Raw genomic sequence first — 24719 nt, 5'->3', positions numbered from 1 at the left:
TTGACAGAGATGGCAGGGAGGACGGGATATTCCTATTTTGGAGGAGGGTACATGCTGCTGACTTACTAGTCGAGTGTTAGCAGATGGTGGTGCTTAGAAAAGTTGGAAGTCAGGCTGGTGGACAGAATAGATGCTTAGTGCATGTCCCTTAGGGCCTGTGATGGTGGTGAAGTATGCCGTAATTTCCCAAGTCCAGCCAGTCAGACTGTAAGCTAGGCACACGGGGTGGGACATAGTCCAGAAAAATCCCCAGCCTGTGTGGATGGCAGTGGGACCCCTAATGCTTGGCCCACACCTCTGCTGAATGTAATTATAAATCCATTAGTTGAGCCATTAGACAGAACGTATTTATTGGGTGGAGAGGTATAACTTGAGGGGGAAAGGGTGGTGTGGATGAAGAAAAAAAAAACTTACTGTTGGAGTACTTTATGTTTCTAAATAAAAAAAATTGCAGGGCTGTGCATGCAGAAAAGGAACAGAATGCATTGTGCCTTAAAAAGAAACTATTAGCAGTAACATTTTCTGAATTCTTTACAATGAGATATCAATGTAGGCCATAATGAAAAGGGTTGGGTTGAGTACAGCACAGGGGAATAGAGTAAAGGGTAAAATTTACACATGAGTTATAAGATGAACCTGACTGTGGCTAGAAAGCAAAGGTACAGATAGGATCATAGGAGGTTACTCTGTTAATGGCCTTGAGGCCCTTACACGCCTAGCCAAAAGTTTATCTCCCAAACACAAATCTCAGTCAGCACCTGTTGAACCCCTGGGAACAAATTTATGTTTTTCCATCCACTCATCAAGGCTGCGCTTGAAGAGGGTCATCGAGGTTCACTATTGGACATGTATGGGAAGTCTATTCCAGAGACGGGGCAGCCTCTGAGACAAACCTGTCCCTCCAGCAGGTTTTGTTGATGTCGCATATTAGATTCAGGCCTTTCGAGTTGGCAATTCGCAAGGAGTTAGACTTACAGATATGGAGCACCTCTAGTTTGGCAGGGTCTGAGATTGTCTTGTAGACGAGACACAGATCACCTCTGAGCAATGTGTATGACACCGAGTACAGTGACAATGATTTGAGTCTGTCCACACAGGACAGGTTTTAGAGGCCATGGATTCTCTTTGTGAGGTATTTCTGTGGCCTTTCCAGTTGGTGCAGATGTTTGGAGAGGTACACACCAAACGGGGTATTATACTCCATTATTGGTCTAATGAGGGAGAAGTATAGAGGTAATAACCTCCTTTTTTCTGGATGCAATCCCTTTACTTATGAGATGAACCAAGTAAAAGGCTTTTCTGACCACTGCCCCTGTATGATGGTCAAATGTGAGATGGATATCAACCTGAGTACCCAGGTCTCTCATCACAGATTGTGTGCTTATGGGGCTGCCGCTGATGTGGTAATCAGTAGGGGCCGTGCTTTTGCTGAATAGCATGATGATATATTTTTCTGCATTTAGCTGGAGGCCATGACTTTGCCATCGGTCATTAGTTGCGAGACTCTCTTGAAGTATGTTAACATCATTTGGAGAGTCAATGACAGCACCCAACTTACAGTCCTCCGCAAACTTGGTCAGCCACAGGTCTTCTGTCTTCACCTCTGAGAAGTAGATGCCAAACAGTCAGGGTCCCAGGATAGATCCCTGGGGAACTCCACTAATAACAGGTTTGCTATCAGAGGTGGAAGTGCCTATTTAGACCTTGAGGGTCCTGTCAGTGAGCCAGTTCGCCACCCACCTGATGAGAGAGGGTTATATGCCAAGTTGTGTTAGCTTCTCGATGATGCCCAAGTAGAAGATTGTGTCGAAGGCCTTGGCCAAGTCAAAGTAAGCTGTATGTACTGACTTTCCCTCATCCGGGGCCTTGGTGACAGTCTCAAAGAAGTCAACCAGGTTCAACAAGCAAGATCTGCCCTTGACTAATCCTAATTGGGTGGGGTCAAGTGCTTGGAGATTGCATATGTCCTTGTTTATGAGATCCATAATAATACGCTCAATGGCTTTACAGATCAGACTTGTCAAGCTAATGAGGCTATAGTTTCCAGCATCAGTAGGTGGCTAAAGTTAATAATGACACAATAAAGTACTAGGCTTAAGTAAAGAAACAATGTGAAAGGAAAGGGAACACACAGGCAAATAAATAAAATAAAAAATCTAAGCAGAACAAGGGGAGTGAAATTTCAAGAAATCCCTTAAAGGGCTGTAAGGAGCCAAGATGACAAATAGATGTGGGGTAGGAGGCATGAGTAAGTGAGAAAAGGTAATCGGTATTTAGGGAAAGTTCCACAATGAGCGACAAGTACAAAATGAAAAGGGAAACAGAGATGAGCGGGATGGATGCAGGGAATGCTTAAATAAAATAATTAAATAAGTAATTCATATTTAGAGGGACACAACGTAACAAGTTGGAATACTACAGTAGGGAGACAAAAGCCTCTAGAAAGAAATATGATAATGGTTAAGCCTTACATGACAGAAACTGTGGATAATAAGGGTTAGGTAAGGAGAGAAAAGCTTGAAGGCTCTAAACTCTGATGCCATATCCAAGCAATGGCTCAGCAACATGAGAAAGGAAGAAACGGGGGGGGGGGGTTTGGACTGGTTCTGATATACGGTTTCATCTTTATTTATGACAAATAAGTATAAGGTTAAGAATTTGTAAATTTTAGCTATCCTGCTGATTTTAAAAGACTTCTTGCTACAGCATGGTAACTTGGGTGCAGAAGGCAAACAAATAAACAGCACAGTGCAAACAGAGGTATGATAACCCAGTGGCTTATTGAATAAGGCAATACAAACTCCACAATGAATAGATGACACTGAAAGTAGTTACATGGAATTTTAATGGTTTAGTGGCGGAAAATAAAGACCTATACAAAGTATATTGTGAGAAGGAGGTTATGATGTGGTACTGCTACAGGAAATTCATCTTGGACAAGAAGAAAGCAAGAAGACGGCAGAATTACTGAAGGGGGCAGGGTACCATGCAGCAGCAAAAGAAGGCAAGAAAATGGGACACCCACATTGTTAAAACAAGGCTTAAATCAAAAGATAGAAGGAGCTAGAAATGATAATGAAGGGCAGTTTATAATTTTGAGGGGATATTAGAGAGGTAAAAGAATAATGCTTGGAAATATTTATATTTCACAACATACCAACGGTACCACACTGAGATAAGTACTTCAAAAAGTAGTAGAGTTTCATCAAGGTATATTACTAATAGGGGAGACTGGAACATAGTAACTGACAGATGGGGTGCTGATGAGGGCCTTAGACACAAAAAAGTAATGGCTGAAGGTAAATACCTAAAAAATAGTAAAGCATATAGATGGAGTGATCTGGGACAGGAAATCCTGCGACCCAGAAAATTCATCTTTTACTCAGGTAGGCATGGTAGTAGATACAGGACAGCTAGAATCTACATTTTAGAGGAATACGGAAAATTGGTAAAGCCAGTATACAAAGAGCCAAGGCTCCTCTCAGACCATGCTCCAGTGGAATGTGAAATAAGGTTAGAGCCCCATGAAAAATAAGACGATGGCAAGCTAGTAGTAGTTGGTGGAAGAAACCAGAAGGAAAACATGATAACACTATCAGCTTTGACAGGAACAATAGACATGCTTGAAAAGGAAGGAGAGACTGAAACACATAACTGGGAAATGATCAAGATGGGGCTAAAACTGACCCTAAACAATGCAGAAAGGAAAAACTAGAATGACAGGAAACAGTTTCTGCAAACACAATTAGGAACACTCAATGAATTACAATATAATGGAAGGGACAGAACAGACAAATAGATGTGGGAAGTCCAAATACAATGGCAGAAATATAGAGGAAAAAGACCTAAATACAAAGCAGGCTGTAATGAAATTGAGATGTTATGCACATTCATAAACTACAAAGAATTTTAGCAAATAAATTAAGGCAGCAAAAATAGAAAGAAATATAGTGAAGATCAGGCACCCAAAGTCATGAAACTTAACAAGAGACACAAATAAACTAGAAATAAATACTAAGTTACTAACAAAAAACTCAATCAAACTAGAAGTATTCAAACAATATTATGAAGAGTTATATTCAAGAGCAACAAACCAGGCTAGAAGGGTTATGGCAGTACAACAATCTTATTATAGACATGAATATCAAAAAACTTACTAAAATAGAGAGTAAAGCTTTAAGATGACCAACAACAGGCAAGAAAGAGAAGACTGGATTGTGACCCAGGCACTTGAAATGGAACGGACATTTGGAAAAAATATGGAAGGAAGAAAGGTAAAAAGGTCTCTGCTTTGGTATAGATTATTCAACAAGGTTTGGGAAACAAAAATAAATTCACGAATCCTGGAAAAATACCTAACTTACAATACTTCCAAAAGATGGAAAAGACTCCAGCAAACCCCGCTCTTACAGGCTGATAGCCATCTTAAATCATGACTATAAAATACTTGCAGCTATTATAGCAAACAGAATAACCTCCCTATTACCCTCCGTAATACAATGGGATCAATGTAGATTTGTTAAAGGTGGGCAAACCTTTGAAACTATAATGACAGTAAATTTTATACATCAGGAGGCTAAATGAAAGAAAAAAGTTGTTGATTATGAGGTTGGAAGTAGCAAAGCCATTTGATAGGGTACACTGGATCTACCCTTGGGAACTTATGAAAGCAATGAACTTCTCTCTCCGGGTAATGCTGTTAATCCTGGAACTCTGTAAGGAGACACATGCCCGAATTAAAATAAATGGTACAGTTACACAAAAATTTAGTATCAGAAGGGGGGAAAAGCAAGGATGCATGCCTTTCCCTCTCCTGTTTGCTTTATACTTAGAATCATTAGCAAATAAAATAAAGAAATCAGAAATCATGAGCTGGAAACTCTAAAACAAGAAAAGGGAGTATAAACTAGTGATGTTCACAAATGACATAAGTTTGCTACTGAGAACCCCAGAAGAAGTCACTGAGAAGCTATTGAATATATTATGACAGCTTAACAAAATAGAGGCATGCAAAGGAAATAAAGAAAAAAAATTAAGACCTTATGCATAAACTACACACTGTCTCACTTCTTAGAACAACACCGCCCACCACTATGTAAACACTATCAAATGAAATACTGAGGAGTGTGGATAATAAGTGAGCCTCAGAACTGATGGGGGGACTGGAGACATATTACAGGTAATCCTGTAAAATTCACAGCAGACCTGCACAAGATGACAGAAAAAATCCTTGGGAAACCAATTCAGATAACATAGTGTGACTATTTACTTAACTACAGGAGAATTAGAGTTGCCAGCAGGCAAAGAGAAGAATGAATCACTAATGTGGGCAGTATCCAAAAAAATGATCACTAAGAAATGAAAAACCCAAGAACACCTAGGGAGAACAGAAATTAGGGTCTTGATGCTAACTGCAATGAAACAAGAAAGGGAACTCTTAAAAGACAAAATCAGTGGATATCATAAGAGAAAATGGACCATGTGGGAAAAGGTTATAGAAAGGTACCCCAGGACAGAGTAGGGCAGTTACTCGAAATAAGTAATGTGAATGCTTGTCTTGAGTTTTAATAATACACCGATAGAATATTCGTATCCCTTGGTTCTGGACTGTACAAACGATATAAAGTATAAAAAAAAATACATTGATATTAAAGAACTGAAAACTGGTCAGCCACCAAGGTAAGAATTGTACACCTTGATCTATATATATATATATATATATATATATATATATATATATATATTTATATATATATAAATATGTACCTAAAAAGTGTACTACTGATTGTAAATAAAAGCAGCTTTTTGACAAAAAAAAAATATGACACCAATACTTATTTCTGGGAAGCATGGCTAGGTTTAAAAAGGCTGTTTAGGGTCATTAGCCTTTATGATCCTATGACAATACATGGAGTAGACTCTCTAAAGAAATAGAGTTATAACAGTGGATTGCTTCAAAAATGCATTGCATAAACACAAACATTTTCATGACAAGTTAGAGAAGTTAGAATACGAGTCTGGTATGACACTTTATCCTTTAAGAAGGGAAAATGGGCATGTTCCAGGCTTTAATCTGTTAATAGGTCTACTTTACCTCATCTTTCGGATATCTTCTATCTCTTCCTTGCACAGTTGATTCAGTTCTCTCATCCGTCTTGCTGTTTCTGAATCAAGCCAAGCTAGTCTGAAAATAAGAAAATGCAAAATGACATATTTACAGTTGTCTTCCTCATTAGCATGAAGGCTTTCCACCTTTCTCCCTTTTACAGTATGGGGTCGGTTATTATGGTAAGCATCAGAGTTCATAATTTACATGCATTTACATGCTGTGTGTCTCTCAACTGTCCAGATTTTCACTTCACATTTTTGGTCCTGTCCTCATAAAATTTGTGGTTTTCTGTCAAATCACCAAGGACTGAAGTCACTAAATAATGACATTCTTTTGAGTTTCAGACGTCATACCCTCCAGAAAATAAAAAAAAAAAAAAAAAAAACGAACTGTTGCAGGAAAGTTTTACGTTCAGGCAAATAATATTAGCGCTACCTGCAGTTTTTCACTTCTGAGTTCCGTAATACAGCAATTTCTATCTGGAATGAACCAGCTGTTTATCTCTGTGCAGGTTCCCAGTAAAGTTCTGCATCATGCACTATTTTTGCATTTAACAACTTGCTATACCTTGCACTATTGAAGTGCAACATCTACCTTAAATATGTGATGCATCAAGATATTAGTCTACAGTCACTCTGTTTTATATGTTTTTTATATTGGGTTATGTATTTTTGTCAGTAAGTAGTTCCTCTAAATGCTTACGCACATTTGATCGTCACTGTCATCACATATTCATCTTGAAAGGAGAACGATCACCTAGTATTATCTTGTTTTTCCTAAATAACCAATATACTTGTTCTTCACATTGGAACATCTGAGCAAGAGCATTTAGTTAAGTGTACTATTGAATGTTGGAAACTGCTTACTGGCTTTTCTAAATATGTTAATATGCAGCCTTAAAAACTTGTTTTAAAGGACGCTTTAATAAGCTGTAGTTCCATTATTTAGAATTTTTGGTTGCTTAGCATGTTAGATCTATTACATACTTACTTGAGTTGGTCAAGCACCATTCTATAACTTTTTGAGTTGAATATCTTTATTTTTACCCCTGCCATGATTCACATTTTTTGAAATATCGGCAACACATTTGTTTATACGTTAATTTTACTGTTCAGTGTGATGCCAAGCATAACTTCACTGTTACTTTACTGAATGTCATACTTTAAATATTTTATTTTGAAACAAGAACAGATAAGCATGTTTTTTCTATTTATTTTGTGGGGTATCTGCTCGCATTTTGAGATCTGTTCATGACATGGGCATATCAACAGTTGTACTAAGGCTGTACGATAGATCGCAACATGATCTATTTCATTTCTTTTCTTTGTTTTCTAGAAGCTTTCATAATAGTGTTCCTAGTACTTAACATTTAGTTCAGTATTGTATTATAAGGCAACGGGTTGGAAATGTGCTTTATTTTATTTTATTTTATTGGGTTTTGCAGTCATATTTGTTCGTTTCATATACACTGTCACTTTAATGTAAAGTGAATACGATTAATTAATTAGGTAATGATTAACATCTATTACTTGGCTTGCGCGCCAAAAAATCATGTATATAAGACTACAGTTTTTATTGTTTAAATACACCTGAAGGTTTAAGTGTTTTTATACTTTAATAAAAGACACTACGTTCACTTTATCCATCTCCTGTGGTGACTCCTGTTGGGATCTGTTACTACTACCCTAAAGAAAATGCATGATAACACAAATCTTGTTATTCTAGCAACTTTCTGTGTTTATAAGAGCAATATTTAAAATTGTGCCTCTATTTGTAGGCTGTTGTCATCCCATTGTTTTAGGTTTTGCCAAGATTTCTTGAGGTTGACAGGTACAGCATACTGACAGAATTGTGACCGGATCAACAATCAAAAATGTTAGTGATGCACATTTATTTTTTCTTAACTTTCAGAAGTGTACTGCCTAAAGCACTATTTATATTCATCTCTCCTCAATAAATGGAGAACTCTTAATAATACTGCTCTGTGAAAATCCAGGCATATAGTTTTAGTTTGTGCAATGTTCTTTGACCTTAGAAAACGTGTAAATCCTGTTTTCACAAGAGTCTTCAATGTCTCATCAAATGTTATAGGCTCTAAAGAATCTGCGTGTGCACAATGGCATGCAACCCGTCAAATGAAATAAAGAAATGCTCTAAACACATATTCAAAACAGATTAGTTTCTATGCAAATAAACCAGTGCATGCATTTCTGCAGGAGGCAAGCCGTCCCCCGTACCTTGTGCGTGTCTGGGGGGGGTGCCCTCCACCTTAGCCTTACTTATATAGTCTCATTCCAAAGCTGCTCCAGCTCAGAGGAATTATTCACAAAAATAATTAAAAAAAAAAAAAAAAAAAAAAGAGAGAGACAGCTCTTTGTCTGGGATGCTGTGATCTCAAGATCTGCATAATGTATATATTTCAAGCCTAAATACATTACTGTAATAAGTACTAAGCAAATAGAAAAAGAGCAATATGAAAGGAGAAGAAGCACTCAAATAAGCAACCTTAGATAAACCTTTTCACAGCTCTTGCAAATTTTCTTTTTCAGTTTATCACCTCACAAAACATCACAGCTTTCCCTGAAATGCATTAATATTTACAACTTTAACATGTAGCATTCTGTTGTCTGAGAGTTCCATTATAGTAATCTCTGGGCTCCAAGCTGTAGGTACTGCTTCCTCACTGAATACTCTGCATTGCAAATGACTCACTCATGTGGCCCCCTCCCCCTTACTTTTTCTGTTCTAATACTTCAATTTGACTAACTACAATTGTTGTTGTTGTTGTTGTTGTGCCTTTCGGCTTTTCCCGGTTAGGGGTCGCCACAGCAGAACTCCGGTCCTCTAATGATTGGTAGTTGATTTTTACATGCCGGGTTACCAGCCCTGACGCACAACCTTCAACAAAGGTACGCCCATTCACGCATGTCTCCACGCAGAAGATGCTCTAGCTGAGAATCGAACTGGACAGCGTCTTACTGTGAGGCGACAACGCTACCGCAGCACCACCACCGCGGATGTAAAAACATTTTGCACAGACAACGTATCCTGGAAAAAACAGTACTGTTAATACTGTTTTACTACGAGTCTATATTCTGCTTGATTTCATCTAGGTATAGCTTTCCCTAATTTATTACTGATCCAGTCATGGCATATACAGTGTTCGGCATTCTTCACAGAAAGGGCCCACAAAGTTTATATCAGTCGGTATAACTACAGCTTCTTAATGAATCATGCTTTTCTACTGCATCAACAGCATGCAGATTCACTCTGCATTTTACAATGTCTTCTCAAGTTTTTGTTAAAATAATATGCAGACTTATTTTCTTTTATTATAATCTGTTGCCAATTCTCCCTAATATAGAGCCTGGAAATTATTAGATATTAATGTTTTAGTACTTCCACTAATACTGCATCTTGAAGCAACTAGCTCAATGATTCAGCCTTAATCGAGTGTGGCTGTTTAAACTGCCCTTGCAACATGTTATGTTATGTAGGACATTTTGCTAGCTGCAGTGAGAGAAATGTATAACCTTTCTTGTTTTTCAGATAGGAGATTGTCTAACTACTACATCCACAAAAACTTCCAACCAATAAATCTAGCTACAGCAGTTGTTGAAATGTAGAACTTTTTCACATCTTAAAGAATAGATTAGGAGTAGGATTCAGTTGTTTTAAAATGCCTCCATATTTTCCTTTGCTTAGCATTTGCAGGGCTACATTAATTTTCCTTAGCTCTTAGCATGGCTACTGCTACAATGTTTAATTGTTTTATTACCGGATTAACAGTGTTTAGTCAACAGGCACTTTAATAATCTTGAATTTTAATTTATATTTTACAGGATTAATCTGTTGCTGCTTTTGACCTTTGAGGAACAGGATCCAGTGTCACACAGTCTCATTTGATGAATACCTGATTTATTTACAGAACCCAATAATGGCATAGCTATACTAAAGTTTAGCAACTGGAAAGTTTGTGTTTCTCCATCACATCAAGAACACTCCTGGATGTTCAATCAAAAACAGTATAAGCACTAAACAAAGTATCATGTTTAGAACAGCTATTATGCCTCTAGACTACAGCTTAGCAACTAATATGGTTCAAGCACACAGTATCTGTTTTGTAATCCATTTCAGTGTTGTGTATATCTGTCTCTTTTTTTACTGGTTTTCCTTCTCTGAACTATGCTGCACAGGCCCTAAAGTACTGTGGTAATCTAATGATTCAATGACTGTTACAAACTGCCTGAAATGGAAACATTCTTAAAGAAAGCACTGGAACTAGCCACACTCTTCATGCAGTGGCCTTTTGCAGTAGGATTGCTTTGTGGTCTGATTGCAAAAGATAATTAAGTAAAACAAACTTCCTGGCTATCATTTACATGTGCATAGCAAGTGTTAATCTTTCTCTTTCTTGAAAGATGACAAACAGCTGGTCTTTCTTCCAAAATGCATGCACTTATTTCTGGTAGAACTTGAGCTACAAGTATAAGTCCAGGATGTGAGAGACTTTCTTCTTGTGTTTCTGTCTGCAAATAAAATAGGGAGATGGATGTATGGTTTAAGGGCAATGGTGTCTTCTATCTACAAGCTAAAAATGAGTGAGTAAAGATACTTTGTAATCTGGATGGCAACAGACAACTCTGTCTTGACAGAATAAAATATTTTTATAAATTCTGATCGGTTGTTCTTTTATTGTGAAGGTAAGAAGAAAGGACATTTATTCCCAGCACAATAAAACAATTCTGGGCAAGGTTAAGGTCAAGTTTCACTCTACCACTGCATTGGCTTCACCTATGGCTTTTTGTTGAAGAGTTGGATACTAGAAGCAGCAACTTGGTCCTCTCTGCATACTCTTACAAAGCAGAGTCTAGGAGCTGCAAAATCAGTGGAGTTGACCATCTCAAAATAACAGAGAAGTTGATGCCTGGGTAATATCATGCACCTCTGGACTACTTTTTTGTTTCTTTTTCACTTGAGAGGGAACATCAGAGGACAAAGTTGATGCCACTGTAGTGGGAGTTAACATCTAAAGGCATTTATTTTCAAAATAAGACATAAGGGTATTTAGCCTGCTTCAAAATGTTTTAAGGGTAAACAACTGACAGAGAGGACAAAGTTTTATGTCATGCTCAGTTCCTAGAAAAAACAAGTAATTCAAGTGCGAGTCTTTGTATGGACACTGACATCCTCAACTGCATTCTCATTTCAAAAATTTCACATGACTATCTATTCTTTCTTCCTTCATAAGAAATTAAAAAATTAATCAGAATTTCTGAAGTATTTTCTCTTTGTCAGCATAGTACCTGAGATGTCTGTGAACATCCAGGGTATGAAGAATTCTCTCTCCTTTACTTGTTGGTTCTGGAAAGAATAAAGGAAGATGAATAGATTAAGTCAAGGAGAACTATAAATCACTTTATACATAAAAAAAGGATGGATTCTCAGAGGTACTTTATCCTTATGAAAGATGACATAAGGGGCTCATTATAAGAGCATGAAACTCAGATACTCTTCTTGCAGAAGTCAGAGCAATAAATAATACTTTAAAACAGCCTCACGAGCTGGTTCTAAAGGGAAAAAAGTTTCTCTCTAGTACAAAGTTAGGATCTCAAAAAGCCAATTGCTTTCTAGGTGGATTAAAGGGGATACCCCTTTCAGAACTTGTTTTACTTGAGACAAAGAAGAAAGGGGGAATCTATGGGCAGACAAACAAAAGTAGCAAAGGATGAATCTTAATGAGAGAGTGAGAAAAGCCAGATGATGATAACTCACACAAGTATTACAGAACCAAAGGTGTATGAGCTTAACAAGGATCTTGGTTCCTATAGCACTAACTAGAAACTCTTTTCCAGTTAGTCATATATGATTTTCTAATAACAAGTTTCTTTTGCCTCCTTTGATACCTCCTCTAAGTCCCCATAAAAGAGATGTCTAAAGGTTATTAAAATTCAATTTTCCAATCTTTTAAATTGAAAAATATAAAGGCTGGGGGGAATTAATTTGCCGTATCAGTAGGTCAATCCCTCAAGAAAGCTTGTGGTAAATGCTCATGGCTATTTTCCAAAGAACAAAGAAACAATGTTGCCTTTGCCAAAATGGCTTAATCAGCATCAGCTTTGGAGAGTTGTTGTGTCTTTCGGCTTATCCCGGTTAGGGGTCGCCACAGCGGAACTCCGGTCCTCTAATGTTTGGTAGTGGATTTTTACGTGCCGAGTTACCAGCCCTGACGCACAACCTTCAACAAAGGCACGCCCATTCATGCATGCCTCCACACAGAAGACGCTCTAGCTGAGAATCAAACGCAACAACATCTATTTTAAAAGGACATCTGTCCTCTGGGCTGTTTTGCAAGGAGTTCTGGATAAAAACTTTAACTGATTGCTTTGAATGAGATCAAACAGATCTACATGAGGAGTTCTCCACAGGTGGAAGATTTCCTGGAAGACCTTTTGGTCTAACTTCCACTTGTATAAGTCTGATCTGGTCCTACTCAGACTGTTTACCATAAAAATTATACTCCTATGGAATATAAACAGCCTGTAGGGAAATACTTCAATGAATTGCTAATTCCCAGGCTACCATACCTAGCCTGCAAAGAGGGTAAAGATTTGCTTCCTCACTATTTATGTACCTTATAACCATGGTGTTGACTGTGATGGATAGTAGAAGTCCTGGACTCCAGAGATGGTTTCAGACTTTTAGAGCATTGATTAAAGACATCATCTCTTTGATATTTATTTGCTTCAATTTGTCCTGGTTCCACAGTATCAGAAATGTTGCCCTTTTTGATATAGCAACTCGAGCAAAATCTGATGCATTTGTGGTTACAGACTGAGTAGGGAATGGAAGCGTAAAAGGGGAGACCTGGAATGAGAAATGACTGATAAACCCAGCAGCAGATCTCCCTTTCGAGGAAACAACTGAACTTTCCTCATTTAAAATCTGGCTAGAGGAATCATGACAAGTGTAGAGGTCCTGAATCCAGAAATCCTGAGATAATCTCTTGTTGCAAGACTCTGGTTTAAAAACATCAGAAACTACTCCTGGTAGAAGTCCACTTTGTCTATTTTTATAAGATATGGTAACAAAACTATTTTGACTTTTCAACCAATGAAGAAAAAAGTATCCACTTTGGCATGAGAAACAAAAGGTCATCATGATGAATCTATCTAGAAGACAACCTGGAAACACTATCCTGTGAGAAGGAATGAGAGAAGATATTTTCTAGATTTACTTGAAATGCGAGATTAAGAAATAAAATTCTGACAAAAGATATTCTTGGCAGCTTAGAAAAGAGTCTGAATAGATATGGAAGTTGTCTTAATACAGTAAAATACGAATACTCTGTAACCTGCAATGGGTTACTACAGGCACTAGACATTTTGTAAATATTTTTAAGCTGCTGACAATAAAAAAAGTTAAAGCACCAAGCAAAAAACTGAAAATGTGAACCAGATATGGAAAATCTTAAGTGTCTGAAGTCTTTGAGAAGAATATGATGATAGACATCTTATAAATCTAGACTTACTAGAAAAATGAAAGGATGAATGAGTGGCAAAACAGAGGCAAAAGCGAATGGAAAACAGAGTATTTTGAATTTTGGAATTTTGATGTGAAGGATTAAAAATGAAAGCTCTAGGAAAGATGTCCAAGTTCCTTCTTTCTTTCTTTGGTCCAATAAAATTTCAAGTTACAGGCTCTCTAACTACTTGAGACAGCATATGATCCAAGATAATAAGAAATAAGGAGGTTTGAGTGGAAGACTAGTCGGAAACCCATTGAAAGGGGGGGGGGAATCCTACTGCCACACTACAAATGGTTAAAACGTTCTCAGATCATACAAGAAGGTGAGTGACTACCCCAAAGAGTATTGGATCGAATGAAAATGAAAACAAGAAAAATGCTTCATGCTTATCAAATTATCTATAAAAAAAATCAGTGTACACCAAAGTTATAGATTTCTTGCTCTAAAGAAAGTATGGGCTTCCTCAAAACTGATTACATGTACAGATCTGCAGCTGTGGGACTGCATACAAATCTACTAATCTTATCAAATTAAAACATAGTGAAAGTTTCAAAACATGAGGAGAGGAAGTCTAAGATGACATCTTTGCTTAGTTTAGCAGATGCATTTCCTTATCAAGCAGGAATGAAAATCAAACCAGAAATAGACAAAAAAAATCAGACTGTGAATGAATGTGCCAAAAAAAAAAAAAAAGAATATTTTATTGGCATTTATTTATTTATTTCTTGACGGTTGTTGACCGGGAAAGTCCACTCAGTCAGAGACCCATTTTCAGTGAAGGCCCGGGGAGAAAAGCTCCACAAGAAATAAGATACAGAGAATAAAATCACTGAAACATGGGTGTTACAGAGAGGTTAAAAACATGAACAAGGTTAAAAGAATATTAAATAATTCAGATAAAATACAAATATTCAAATACAGTAATACAGTAGTTCAGATATGTGTTCCATAAAGGAGAGTTATTAAAACGGTTAAAGGGAGTAAAGATATGAAGAGTATGGTTTAGTGCTTATGGTGGTTTGGATGTAGTTGGGCAGGAACATATTCCATTTCTGAGATAATGGTCTTTTAGTGCAGTTTTAAATGATTTTAAAGAGTCTAGTTGAGTGATGTGGGAAGGCAGAGCATTCCAAAGTTTAGCAATGCTGTGAGAGTATAAACTTTGCCAGGTTTTTTTTGTTTGGTTTGGTTACATTTAGTTGGTGCTTATTGGTAGACCTTAGGTTATGTGATGGGATGTATGATTGTAGGACAGGATGGCGTGCTGGGCAGTTGTCAGGTTTGAATATTAGTTTGTGAGCAAGAGTTAGTTGGGTGTACTGTAGGTGGTAGGGGAATATAAGGAAAAGGATCACATAAAAAGGAAAGAAAATCAGAAAAGCCATAAATATAGTGACAAATACAGAGTTCTCCTGAAATAACCTCACATTGACAAAGATTTTGATGTTGGAAAGCTTAAGGAGAGGTAAACTTGAAACCAAAAGAAGCAAGGCTAATGATGATGGCAGCTAAGACAATAGACTATGTACATGTTTGGTTTATATAATCCAATGAAAGGGTAGAAGAAACATACAAATTCAAGTTTTGTAAAAAATGAACTGAAAAAAGTTGCATATCTTGTTGTGATGCACTCATGGCAGAGGGCCTACTGAAATCACAACAACATGGCAAGCTCTTCTGATTTCCTGAAATCTTTTGTTCTGTGGAGATAAAAACGTAGTTCTCAAGGATGCACCATGAAGCTGTGAACAAAAATTCAACTACTATATAGTAGACAGGTTCTTTATTGGTATAAACATACTTCTTCGAACCTCAATATTGCTACATCTCATTTTCTCTTTAAATATAAAAACAATTAGCACCTTCATTTCATTAATTATACCATTTATAATTTAAAGTGCAAGTGCATAAATACTCAATTTTATAAACATAATGAATGAAAATACTAAAAACTGTGTCCAGATTCATATAACCTTTCTTGCATACATGAATATATCAAAGTGCAAGTGCTTAAGAATTAAAAGTGCTTAGAAATTAAAGATAAATAAAATGCTAATGCTTATAAAGTCTGAGTAATACACGCTAAATCCATACAGCAAAAGAAAACAATACTAAGGACTATGTATATACTTATAATGTCATTGAAACAAATGAATTACTGATTTAATATTGAGTCCAAGAAAAATAAAAACATGTTAAAATCTGTGTGTTTTAAAACTAATAAAATAACATATAAGCATTGAAGCATGAGTGAACCATGTGAACACTGGATGTCAGTGTCAATGTTTCTTCAAAGTGATTTTTCATTCAGCCCAGATTTGTGTGTAGCCTAAGGATCCATTTACTCTCTATTTCCTCTGTGTGATTTTTATATTACCTAATCTATTTGTTTTCTTCGAAGTACTCTCATCTGAAGTACTCTAAATTTAAAGCTATGGCTGGATCCATACTCCATGATATACTGCATATATATGTTCTCTTGGAGAGTTCTATTTGTCTTTCCTATATAAAATTTATCACATGTTTCACATTGTGCCAAATAAACTAAATCCTTTGTTCTGCAGTCTGCATATCCTCTAAATGTATAAACATAACCTGTATGAGGATGTATAAAAATTTCATTATCTACTATATATTTACACTGGTTACAGGAAAAGTCCCTTTCCTTTGTGATTGTACGTTTGTTCATAGCACAATAGTCTTTTTAGAGACTTCATATTTTTGTAAGTTATATTGGGCTTGTCATCTACTAACATTCTAATCCTGTCGTCCATCAATAATAGTTTCCAATTATTTTCTATAATTCGCTTGACTTGTCCATTCCTATTCGTATATGGAATAATTAATCTGTTTTTCCTTTTTTGTGTACTTTTAGTGTTCTCACTATGGCCAGCTTCCCTATGGAAAAATGGCTTGCCTTTATGAGTTCTTAAATCACTACATGATGTTATAGTCCCTTTCACCTCATCCTCCTTATAACCTCTAGATGTAAACTTACTAACCAAATCAGCTTGCTGTTCTTTGAAAACTGTATCTTGAGTGGTGAGTTTTGATGTTCTAAGTACTTGATTCTTCACAATATTGGAATGTATATGTTTAGGGTGCATGCTGTTTCGGTGCAACAGATTGTTTCTCCAGCTCGGCTTCCTATAAACTTCTGTGTCTATCCCATTTAATCCTTTAGTAAGCTTAACATCGAGAAACTCAATAACAGTCAGAGAGTAAGTATTTTCAAAAACCAGAAAGTCTGTAGTGCCATTGAGATATGTCACAAAATCACATAGATCTCTCTCATTACCTCCCCATACAAAAAACACATCGTCCATGAACCGACCATAATATTTGATGCATTCAGCATATGTCACATTATTAAAGACATACATATCCTCCCAATAAGCCAATACCAAATTGGCATAGCTGTTTTCATGTAGTAATGCATTATTTTCCAATACCATTTCTAGCAGTAACATCCATTGTATCACCTTATTGTTAGTGACTCCCTTTTCCAATAAATAGAGTCTCACATATTCAATGCCTATGGTATTAGGTATGGAGGTGAACAAAGATTTGACATCTAGGGTTACAAAGATGTCATCTATACCAATGGGTGTATGATTACTGGATGATGCTAGATTTTCCAGAAATTGTTGTGTATCTTTTAAAATATGACTTACATTGTTGACAACTGGTTTAAATTGTTTATCCAAATATATGGATATCGGCTCAGTCAACCAACCTTTACTGGACACGATGGGTCTAAGGGGGGGTCAAATAGCTTTTTATGGATCTTTGGAAGGCCCCTAAAAGTAGGAATCAGTGGGTCTTCTATTAAAAAATATTTATACAGACTCTCATCTATCACATTGCTCAGTAATAAATCATAAAGATGACTATGAAAACTCTTTATTAAGTTGTTCAAAGAATACCTACCTAATGGTTTATATGTGGCTTCGTCAGCTAACATGTTTGCTATTTTCATTAAATACATAGCTCTATCCATTATTACCATGGCTCCCCCTTTATCTGCCTGCCTAATGACAATACTTTCATTCTTTTGCAAATTCAAAAGGGCTTTCCTTTCTATACTTGACATATTGAAAAACTCAGTCTTAACATTTTCACTACCATGCAAGTCCATCAAATCAGTCTCTCAAATACATCTAACATAGACTGAAGGTTTTTTAAAAATGTTAGTATTTTCTATATTTTCAGTATTTGAGCCTTCATTAGCATACATCATCTTTAAGGCAATACTCCTAGTAAACATTTTTATATCAATGATGAAATCCGTAACATCAACAATACCAGAGGGTATGAAATTCAAACCTCTGTTAAGTATAGATATTTCTGATTCATCTAACTCATAGTTGGAAATATTTACCACTAAGTCTTGCTTATTGACTGTATTTTCTTTTCCTTACTTTGTTTACCATCTCTTCCTTTCTTGTTGTTGGATTGGAAGAGGAAAAGATGGAAAATCCTCAGCTTCCATGAAGACTTCACTTTCATTTGCAAGAATCCATTGGCAGGCATCTTCCTGCGTACAACAGGATCATTTGAATGTTCTATGTTGAGACAATCGTTTCTTTTAGGAACATTTCCTTCCCCATTCACATGCACCAATGCTGCTGTTGTTATCTGTACCTCGCTTTTAACCAGATTTATTTAATAATGCACTGCTTGCATTCACGCTGCTTACATTCAAAGGCTCCGTATTAATGTTGGCTTCTAGTGATGAAGTTACCAATGGAGTCTCACTTCTCATGGTCGATGTCTCCTTGGGTGTATGTGTAGTTTGTAGCTGCCCCATACTACAAGCGGGATGGATCGTTTGTGCAGGCATCCTATCTCTCGGCCAGGAGAATACCTGACCTTTATGAAAATCGACAAAGTCCCTTTCTAGTTTCTTTTTCTTATCTAGAAGGGACTTGTTGTCGATGGAAAATAACGTAGACTTTAAATCATTGTACAGCATATCAAGTTCATTGTCATCCAACAGACTGGCAATTTCTGATTCTATAGTCTTAATTTCTGCTATTAAAGTTTCTTCAGATTTAATGAAATGTTCGATCAATAACTTCATATAGGAAAAGCTCGTGTCTAGGTTTAATTTTTGCCACTTAGCTAATAGCTCCGGGTACGTTGTTCCGTACGTCGGCATTTTTAAGATCCGTAGACCCCTAGGCAACTGCCGGAAGCTCAAACAAGCTTCCATATGCAGCCTTTGCCACTGCACACTTTTCAATTTATATAACTTGTTCTCTAATCGTCTTGTGAATAAAATGACATCCATATTGTGCTTCCGATTAACATTAGTAGAACCACTATTAGACAAGTCTTTAGCTGTTAATTTCAACAAGGGGTTCAACCCTATTTCCATTAGATTATTTAAATGGAATACCTTTTCAGGCCTCGATGTATCAGAGTCTATTATTGCTGTAGGTTCAACAGCCATGGCTCGATCGGAAAAAAAAGAGAGTTTAGACCAATTAGCGTTATGAATAATCCTCTCGAGTAAAGCACCTTGCAGACCAAAAAACAACTCCAACAACAATTAAAATCTCAAGGATGCACCATGAAGCTGTGAACAAAAATCCAACTAATATATAGTAGACAGGTTCTTTATTGGTATAAACATACAACAACCTCAATATTGCTACATCTCAAAAACAATTAGCACCTTCATTTCATTAATTAGTGCAAGTGCATAAATACTCAATTTTATAAACATAATGAATGAAAATACTAAAAACTGTGTCCAGATTCATATAACCTTTCTTGCATACATGAATATATCAAAGTGCAAGTGCTTAGAAATTAAAGATAAATAAAATGCTAATGCTTATAAAGTCTGAGTAATACACGCTAAATCCATACAGCAAAAGAAAACAATACTAAGGACTATGTATATACTTATAATGTCATTGAAACTTGTATAACCAAATGAATTACTGAATTAATATTAAGTCCAAGAAAAATTAAAAAACATGTTAAAATCTGTGTGTTTTAAAACTAATAAAAATAACATATAAGCATTGAAGCATGAGTGAACCATGTGAACACTGGAGTCACTAACAATAAGGTGATACAATGGATGTTACTGCTAGAAATGGTATTGGAAAATAATGCATTACTACATGAAAACAGCTATTTTTTGCAGAAAAAGGGAGTAGCCATGGGCACTCCCTGTGCAAATTCCTATGCCAATTTGGTATTGGCTTATTGGGAGGATATGTATGTCTTTAATAATGTGACATATGCTGAATGCATCAAATATTATTGTGTTTTGTATGGGGAGGTAATGAGAGAGATCTATGTGATTTTGTGACATATCTCAATGGCACTACAGACTTTCTGGTTTTTGAAAATACTTACTCTCTGACTGTTATTGAGTTTCTCGATGTTAAGCTTACTAAAGGATTAAATGGGATAGACACAGAAGTTTATAGGAAGCCGAGCTGGAGAAACAATCTGTTGCACAGAAACAGCATGCACCCTAAACATATACATTCCAATATTGTGAAGAATCAAGTACTTAGAACATCAAAACTCACCACTCAAGATACAGTTTTCAAAGAACAGCAAGCTGATTTGGTTAGTAAGTTTACATCTAGAGGTTATAAGGAGGATGAGGTGAAAGGGACTATAACATCATGTAGTGATTTAAGAACTCATAAAGGCAAGCCGTTTTTCCATAGGGAAGCTGGCGATAGTGAGAACACTGAAAGCACACAAAAAAGGAAAAACAGATTAATTATTCCATATACGAATAGGAATGGACAAGTCAAGCGAATTATAGAAAATAATTGGAAACTATTATTGATGGACGACAGGATTATAATGTTAGTAAATGACAAGCCCAATATAACTTACAAAAATATGAAGTCTCTAAAAAGACTATTGTGCTATGAACAAACAGGGAATAAGCCAGTACAATCACAAAGGAAAGGGACTTTTCCTTGTCGTACATGTAACCAGTGTAAATATATAGTAGATAATGAAATTTTTATACATCCTCATACAGGTTATGTTTATACATTTAGAGGATATGCAGACTGCAGAACAAAGGATTTAGTTTATTTGGCACAATGTGAAACATGTGATAAATTTTATATAGGAAAGACAAATAGAACTCTCCGTGAACGAATAAGGGAACATATATATGCAGTAAACAAGGAAAACGCTACCAATGCCTTGGCACGTCATATCATGGAGTATGGATCCAGCCATAGCTTTAAATTTAGAGTACTCGAATTAGTGAGAAGAACAAATAGATTAGGTAATATAAAAAATCACACAGACGAAATAGAGAGTAAATGGATCCTTAGGCTACAGGCACACAAATCTGGGCTGAATGAAAAAATCACTTTGAAGCCGTTTTTAGCGTCTAGATCCTTGAAACATTGACACTGACATCCAGTGTTCACATGGTTCACTCATGCTTCAATGCTTATATGTTATTTTTATTAGTTTTAAAACACACAGATTTTAACATGTTTTTTAATTTTTCTTGGACTCAATATTAAATCAGTAATTCATTTGGTCATACAAGTTTCAATGACATTATAAGTATATACATAGTCCTTAGTATTGTTTTCTTTTGCTGTATGGATTTAGCGTGTATTACTCAGACTTTATAAGCATTAGCATTTTATTTATCTTTAATTTCTAAGCACTTTTAATTCTTAAGCACTTGCACTTTGATATATTCATGTATGCAAGAAAGGTTATATGAATCTGGACACAGTTTTTAGTATTTTCATTCATTATGTTTATAAAATTGAGTATTTATGCACTTGCACTTTAAATTATAAATGGTATAATTAATGAAATGAAGGTGCTAATTGTTTTTATATTTAAAGAGAAAATGAGATGTAGCAATATTGAGGTCTGAAGAAGCGTCTTAAAGACGTGAAAGCGCTTACCATCGTTGTATGTTTATACCAATAAAGAACCTGTCTACTATATATTAGTTGGATTTTTGTTCACAGCTTCATGGTGCATCCTTGAGATTTTAATTGTTGTTGGAGTTGTTTTTTGGTCTGCAAGGTGCTTTAATCGAGAGGATTATTCATAACGCTAATTGGTATAACAACGTAGTTGTCTATGTACAGCTAAAGGATGTAGCATGTACTCTTCCCTTATTAGAAAAATTATGGAAGAAGACAGGCAAGTGCATTGTTTGACTGATATTCGATTCAGATACTACCTTTGGGAAGAAGGATGGATTTGCTCGTAAAGGGACTCTGTCTTCGTGAAAAATAATGGAAAGGAATTTGAAAGATACAGCCTGGAATTCAGAAATTCACCTTGCAGATGTAATGGCTACTAAGAATTCTGTTTTCCAAAAAATAACATTTTTAAACCGCATTTAGCTGATGGTTCAAAGGGCTGTTGGGTCAACCCTTGGAGTACCATCCAAGGAGGTGACGAGTCTAAGGTGCCTTTTAGAAAAGCCTTTCAAAACTTGGTAGAGGCTAAAGAGGAGATATTTTGTTCTGAGTGAAAATTAGATATAGCTGCTAATTGTACTTTGATTGCAGAAAAGCTAGCACCTTCTTCTGCCGATATGAGAGCAGTGAAAGGATCAATTTCCTTCTGAAGAGGCCAAATTGAGAAACCTTTCCATTTTACTCCTGTAGATCTTCCTTGTACAAGCTTTCTGGGAAGACAGAAGTATTCTTCGGACTGGGGAGGAAAGCCTGGGCTGTCTAGCTATTAATGAAACTACAGAAACCATGTGGTCAGTTTGAGGGCTGGAATACTGAGATGCTTCCTCCCGGAGGGATGTGAGAGAAGGTCCGGACTTAGGTCCAGTATCCATGGAGGATATCGAAGAGCAGACTAAAGGAAAGGAAACAACACTTGGCAAGAACAAAAGGGGGCAATGAAGACAATTACGAGTTATTTACTTATTTACTTACTATAACTTGGTATCTGTGTTGCCCAATTTCATTATTCCTCACGACTGGGTCTTAGGATCTGACACTGGAACTGATCTGGCCATTCCCACAATGCCCTGCACCAGCCCTAACTCTTCAGATCAAGTTTACTGACTCAAAAAGAAAAGAAAGTGAGAGGATGCCTGAGGAATGGAGAAAAAGTGTTTTGGTACCGATTTTTAAGAATAAGGGTGATGTGCAGAGCTGTAGTAACTACAGAGGGATTAAATTGATCAGTCACAGCATGAAGTTATGGGAAAGAGTAGTGGAAGCTAGGTTAAGAAGGGACGTGATGATTAGTGATACGGTTTCATGCCGGGAAAGAGCACTACAGATGCGATGTTTGCTCTGAGAGTGCTGATGGAGAAGTACAGAGAAGGTAGACTTAGAGAAAGCATATGACAGGGTGCTTAGAGAGGAGTTGTGGTATTGTATGAGGAAGTCGGGAGTGTCAAAGAGGTATGTAAGAGTGGTACAGAATATGTACAAGGGTAGTGTGACAGCGGTGAGGTCTGCGGTGGGAGTGACGGATGCATTTAAGGTGGAGGTGGGATTACATCAAGGATCAGCTCTGAGCCCCTTTCTTATTTGCAATGGTGATGGACAGGTTGACAGACGAGATCAGACAGGAATCCCCGTGGACTATGATGTTTGCAGATGACACTGTTATCTGTAGTGAGAGTAGGGAACAGGTGGAGACGATCCTGGAGACATGGAGATATGCTCTAGAGCAGGCTGAAGAGCAAAAACAACATTGCAGTTACGCATCCAACAGTGGCATACAAGCAATCAAAAAGCACTAACTAAACACGGAGCTACTTCTGTTTAATGCAGAACACAAGAAGTGTTTAGCGATTTTTGATTGGCCCGTATGCCAGGTATACGGGCTAATCAAGACAAAAAAGCTAAGCGGAGGCTGGCCAGGATTTCAACCGGCAGGGCGGGACTCGGGATCAGGCTGCTGATCTCGGGACAGTCCCGCCCAAATAGGGACGTCTGGCAACCCTGCAGATGAACAAAGTCGACCCCCTGGCTGTATTGTAGGTGAATTTGAATAATGAATAAATTAATAAATGCATAATATTTGCCCTAAAATTCAATATCTCATTCTAATTATTAAAAAAACAGTTCCAGTCCCAAAACACAAGACTTTAATCTTATCACAACATTTTTTATTAATTTTGTTAAAAAACAGCCTTTAACTACACCACCACTGATTTCCAAATACAAATATTAATTTATAGGCTCAGTCTGATAGTGAAAGCTCAACTACCCACCCTTTCATGCATCTTTTTTCCAAGATGCTGTCAGTGCAGTCAATGACAATGCCAACTTTACACAGCTCCTACCACTAGTACTCAGTTATACTAATATAACATCCCATTTTCAGTTTCCATTTCATTAACTTGTGAAAACCCATTCTATTAACAGTAAAACAGCAATTTCTTAATTCCTCTGTAGACTCTGTTGCTCGACATTCATCATGTTAACAAAAGCTAGAGACATCAGCTTTCCAACTTCCTATGTGATGCACACTGTAATTCAAATAGAATCCCCACTGCAAATCAGAAGATGCTCCAATTCTAGCTCATTACTTAATGTGTTCCCTAAACTATCTGGATTAAATCAGTAATGCTCTTCAAACTGTCATTTAATGATTATGAAGTTTAAAAATCCTTTTACAAAAAGCTAGCATGCACAACGTGCAAAAGGTAAAATGACTACTTGCCATCTAGAAACATACATTATCTAGTTATCAGAAATCATGGCAAGCCTGGTACTTACCGGGCAGCATGAGAAAAGCCTAGTCACAGTCACCTTCCACAAATCTGCAGCTCATCGGCAGAAGGTGTATATACAAACTCCAAGCCACCCCCATGAAGCTCATTATGGTTCAGGACTGTGGTGGATGAAATGGCCAAATATGTGGAGATCGACAGTACAAACCGTCAGATCTGACAGTGTTACAGGATTAATCACATGGTTAGGTTCTAATCTAGAATCATGCAGGCTAGACTTAAACAGCAGCCTCTGTAATGTCTGTAATCAGCTCCTCCTGGAATGACATGCTGTGGCTCTTCTGATGTGCATTCTGTCATTACATCCCCCCAGTTATATTACAACAGTTCGCTTTCCTCAA

The 24719-nt window shown here is 36.8% G+C and overlaps 1 protein-coding gene across 1 annotated transcript in view; it reads right to left on the bottom strand.

Moving 5' to 3' along the window:
• The window catches only part of KIAA0753 (KIAA0753 ortholog), a 1485993-nt gene that overhangs the window by 653442 nt on the left and 807832 nt on the right, over positions 1-24719 (bottom strand). The window contains exon 11 of the mRNA XM_044054254.1: positions 6095-6184. Coding sequence (XP_043910189.1) covers positions 6095-6184 — 90 coding nt within the window. The remainder of the gene's footprint in view (positions 1-6094; positions 6185-24719) is intronic.

This window comes from Protopterus annectens, chromosome 13.part0, assembly GCF_019279795.1.
Source record: "Protopterus annectens isolate FY-2018-M chromosome 13.part0, PAN1.0, whole genome shotgun sequence".
Classification (NCBI taxonomy): domain Eukaryota; kingdom Metazoa; phylum Chordata; order Ceratodontiformes; family Protopteridae; genus Protopterus; species Protopterus annectens.
This window is presented reverse-complemented; position numbering and strand designations above follow the sequence as displayed.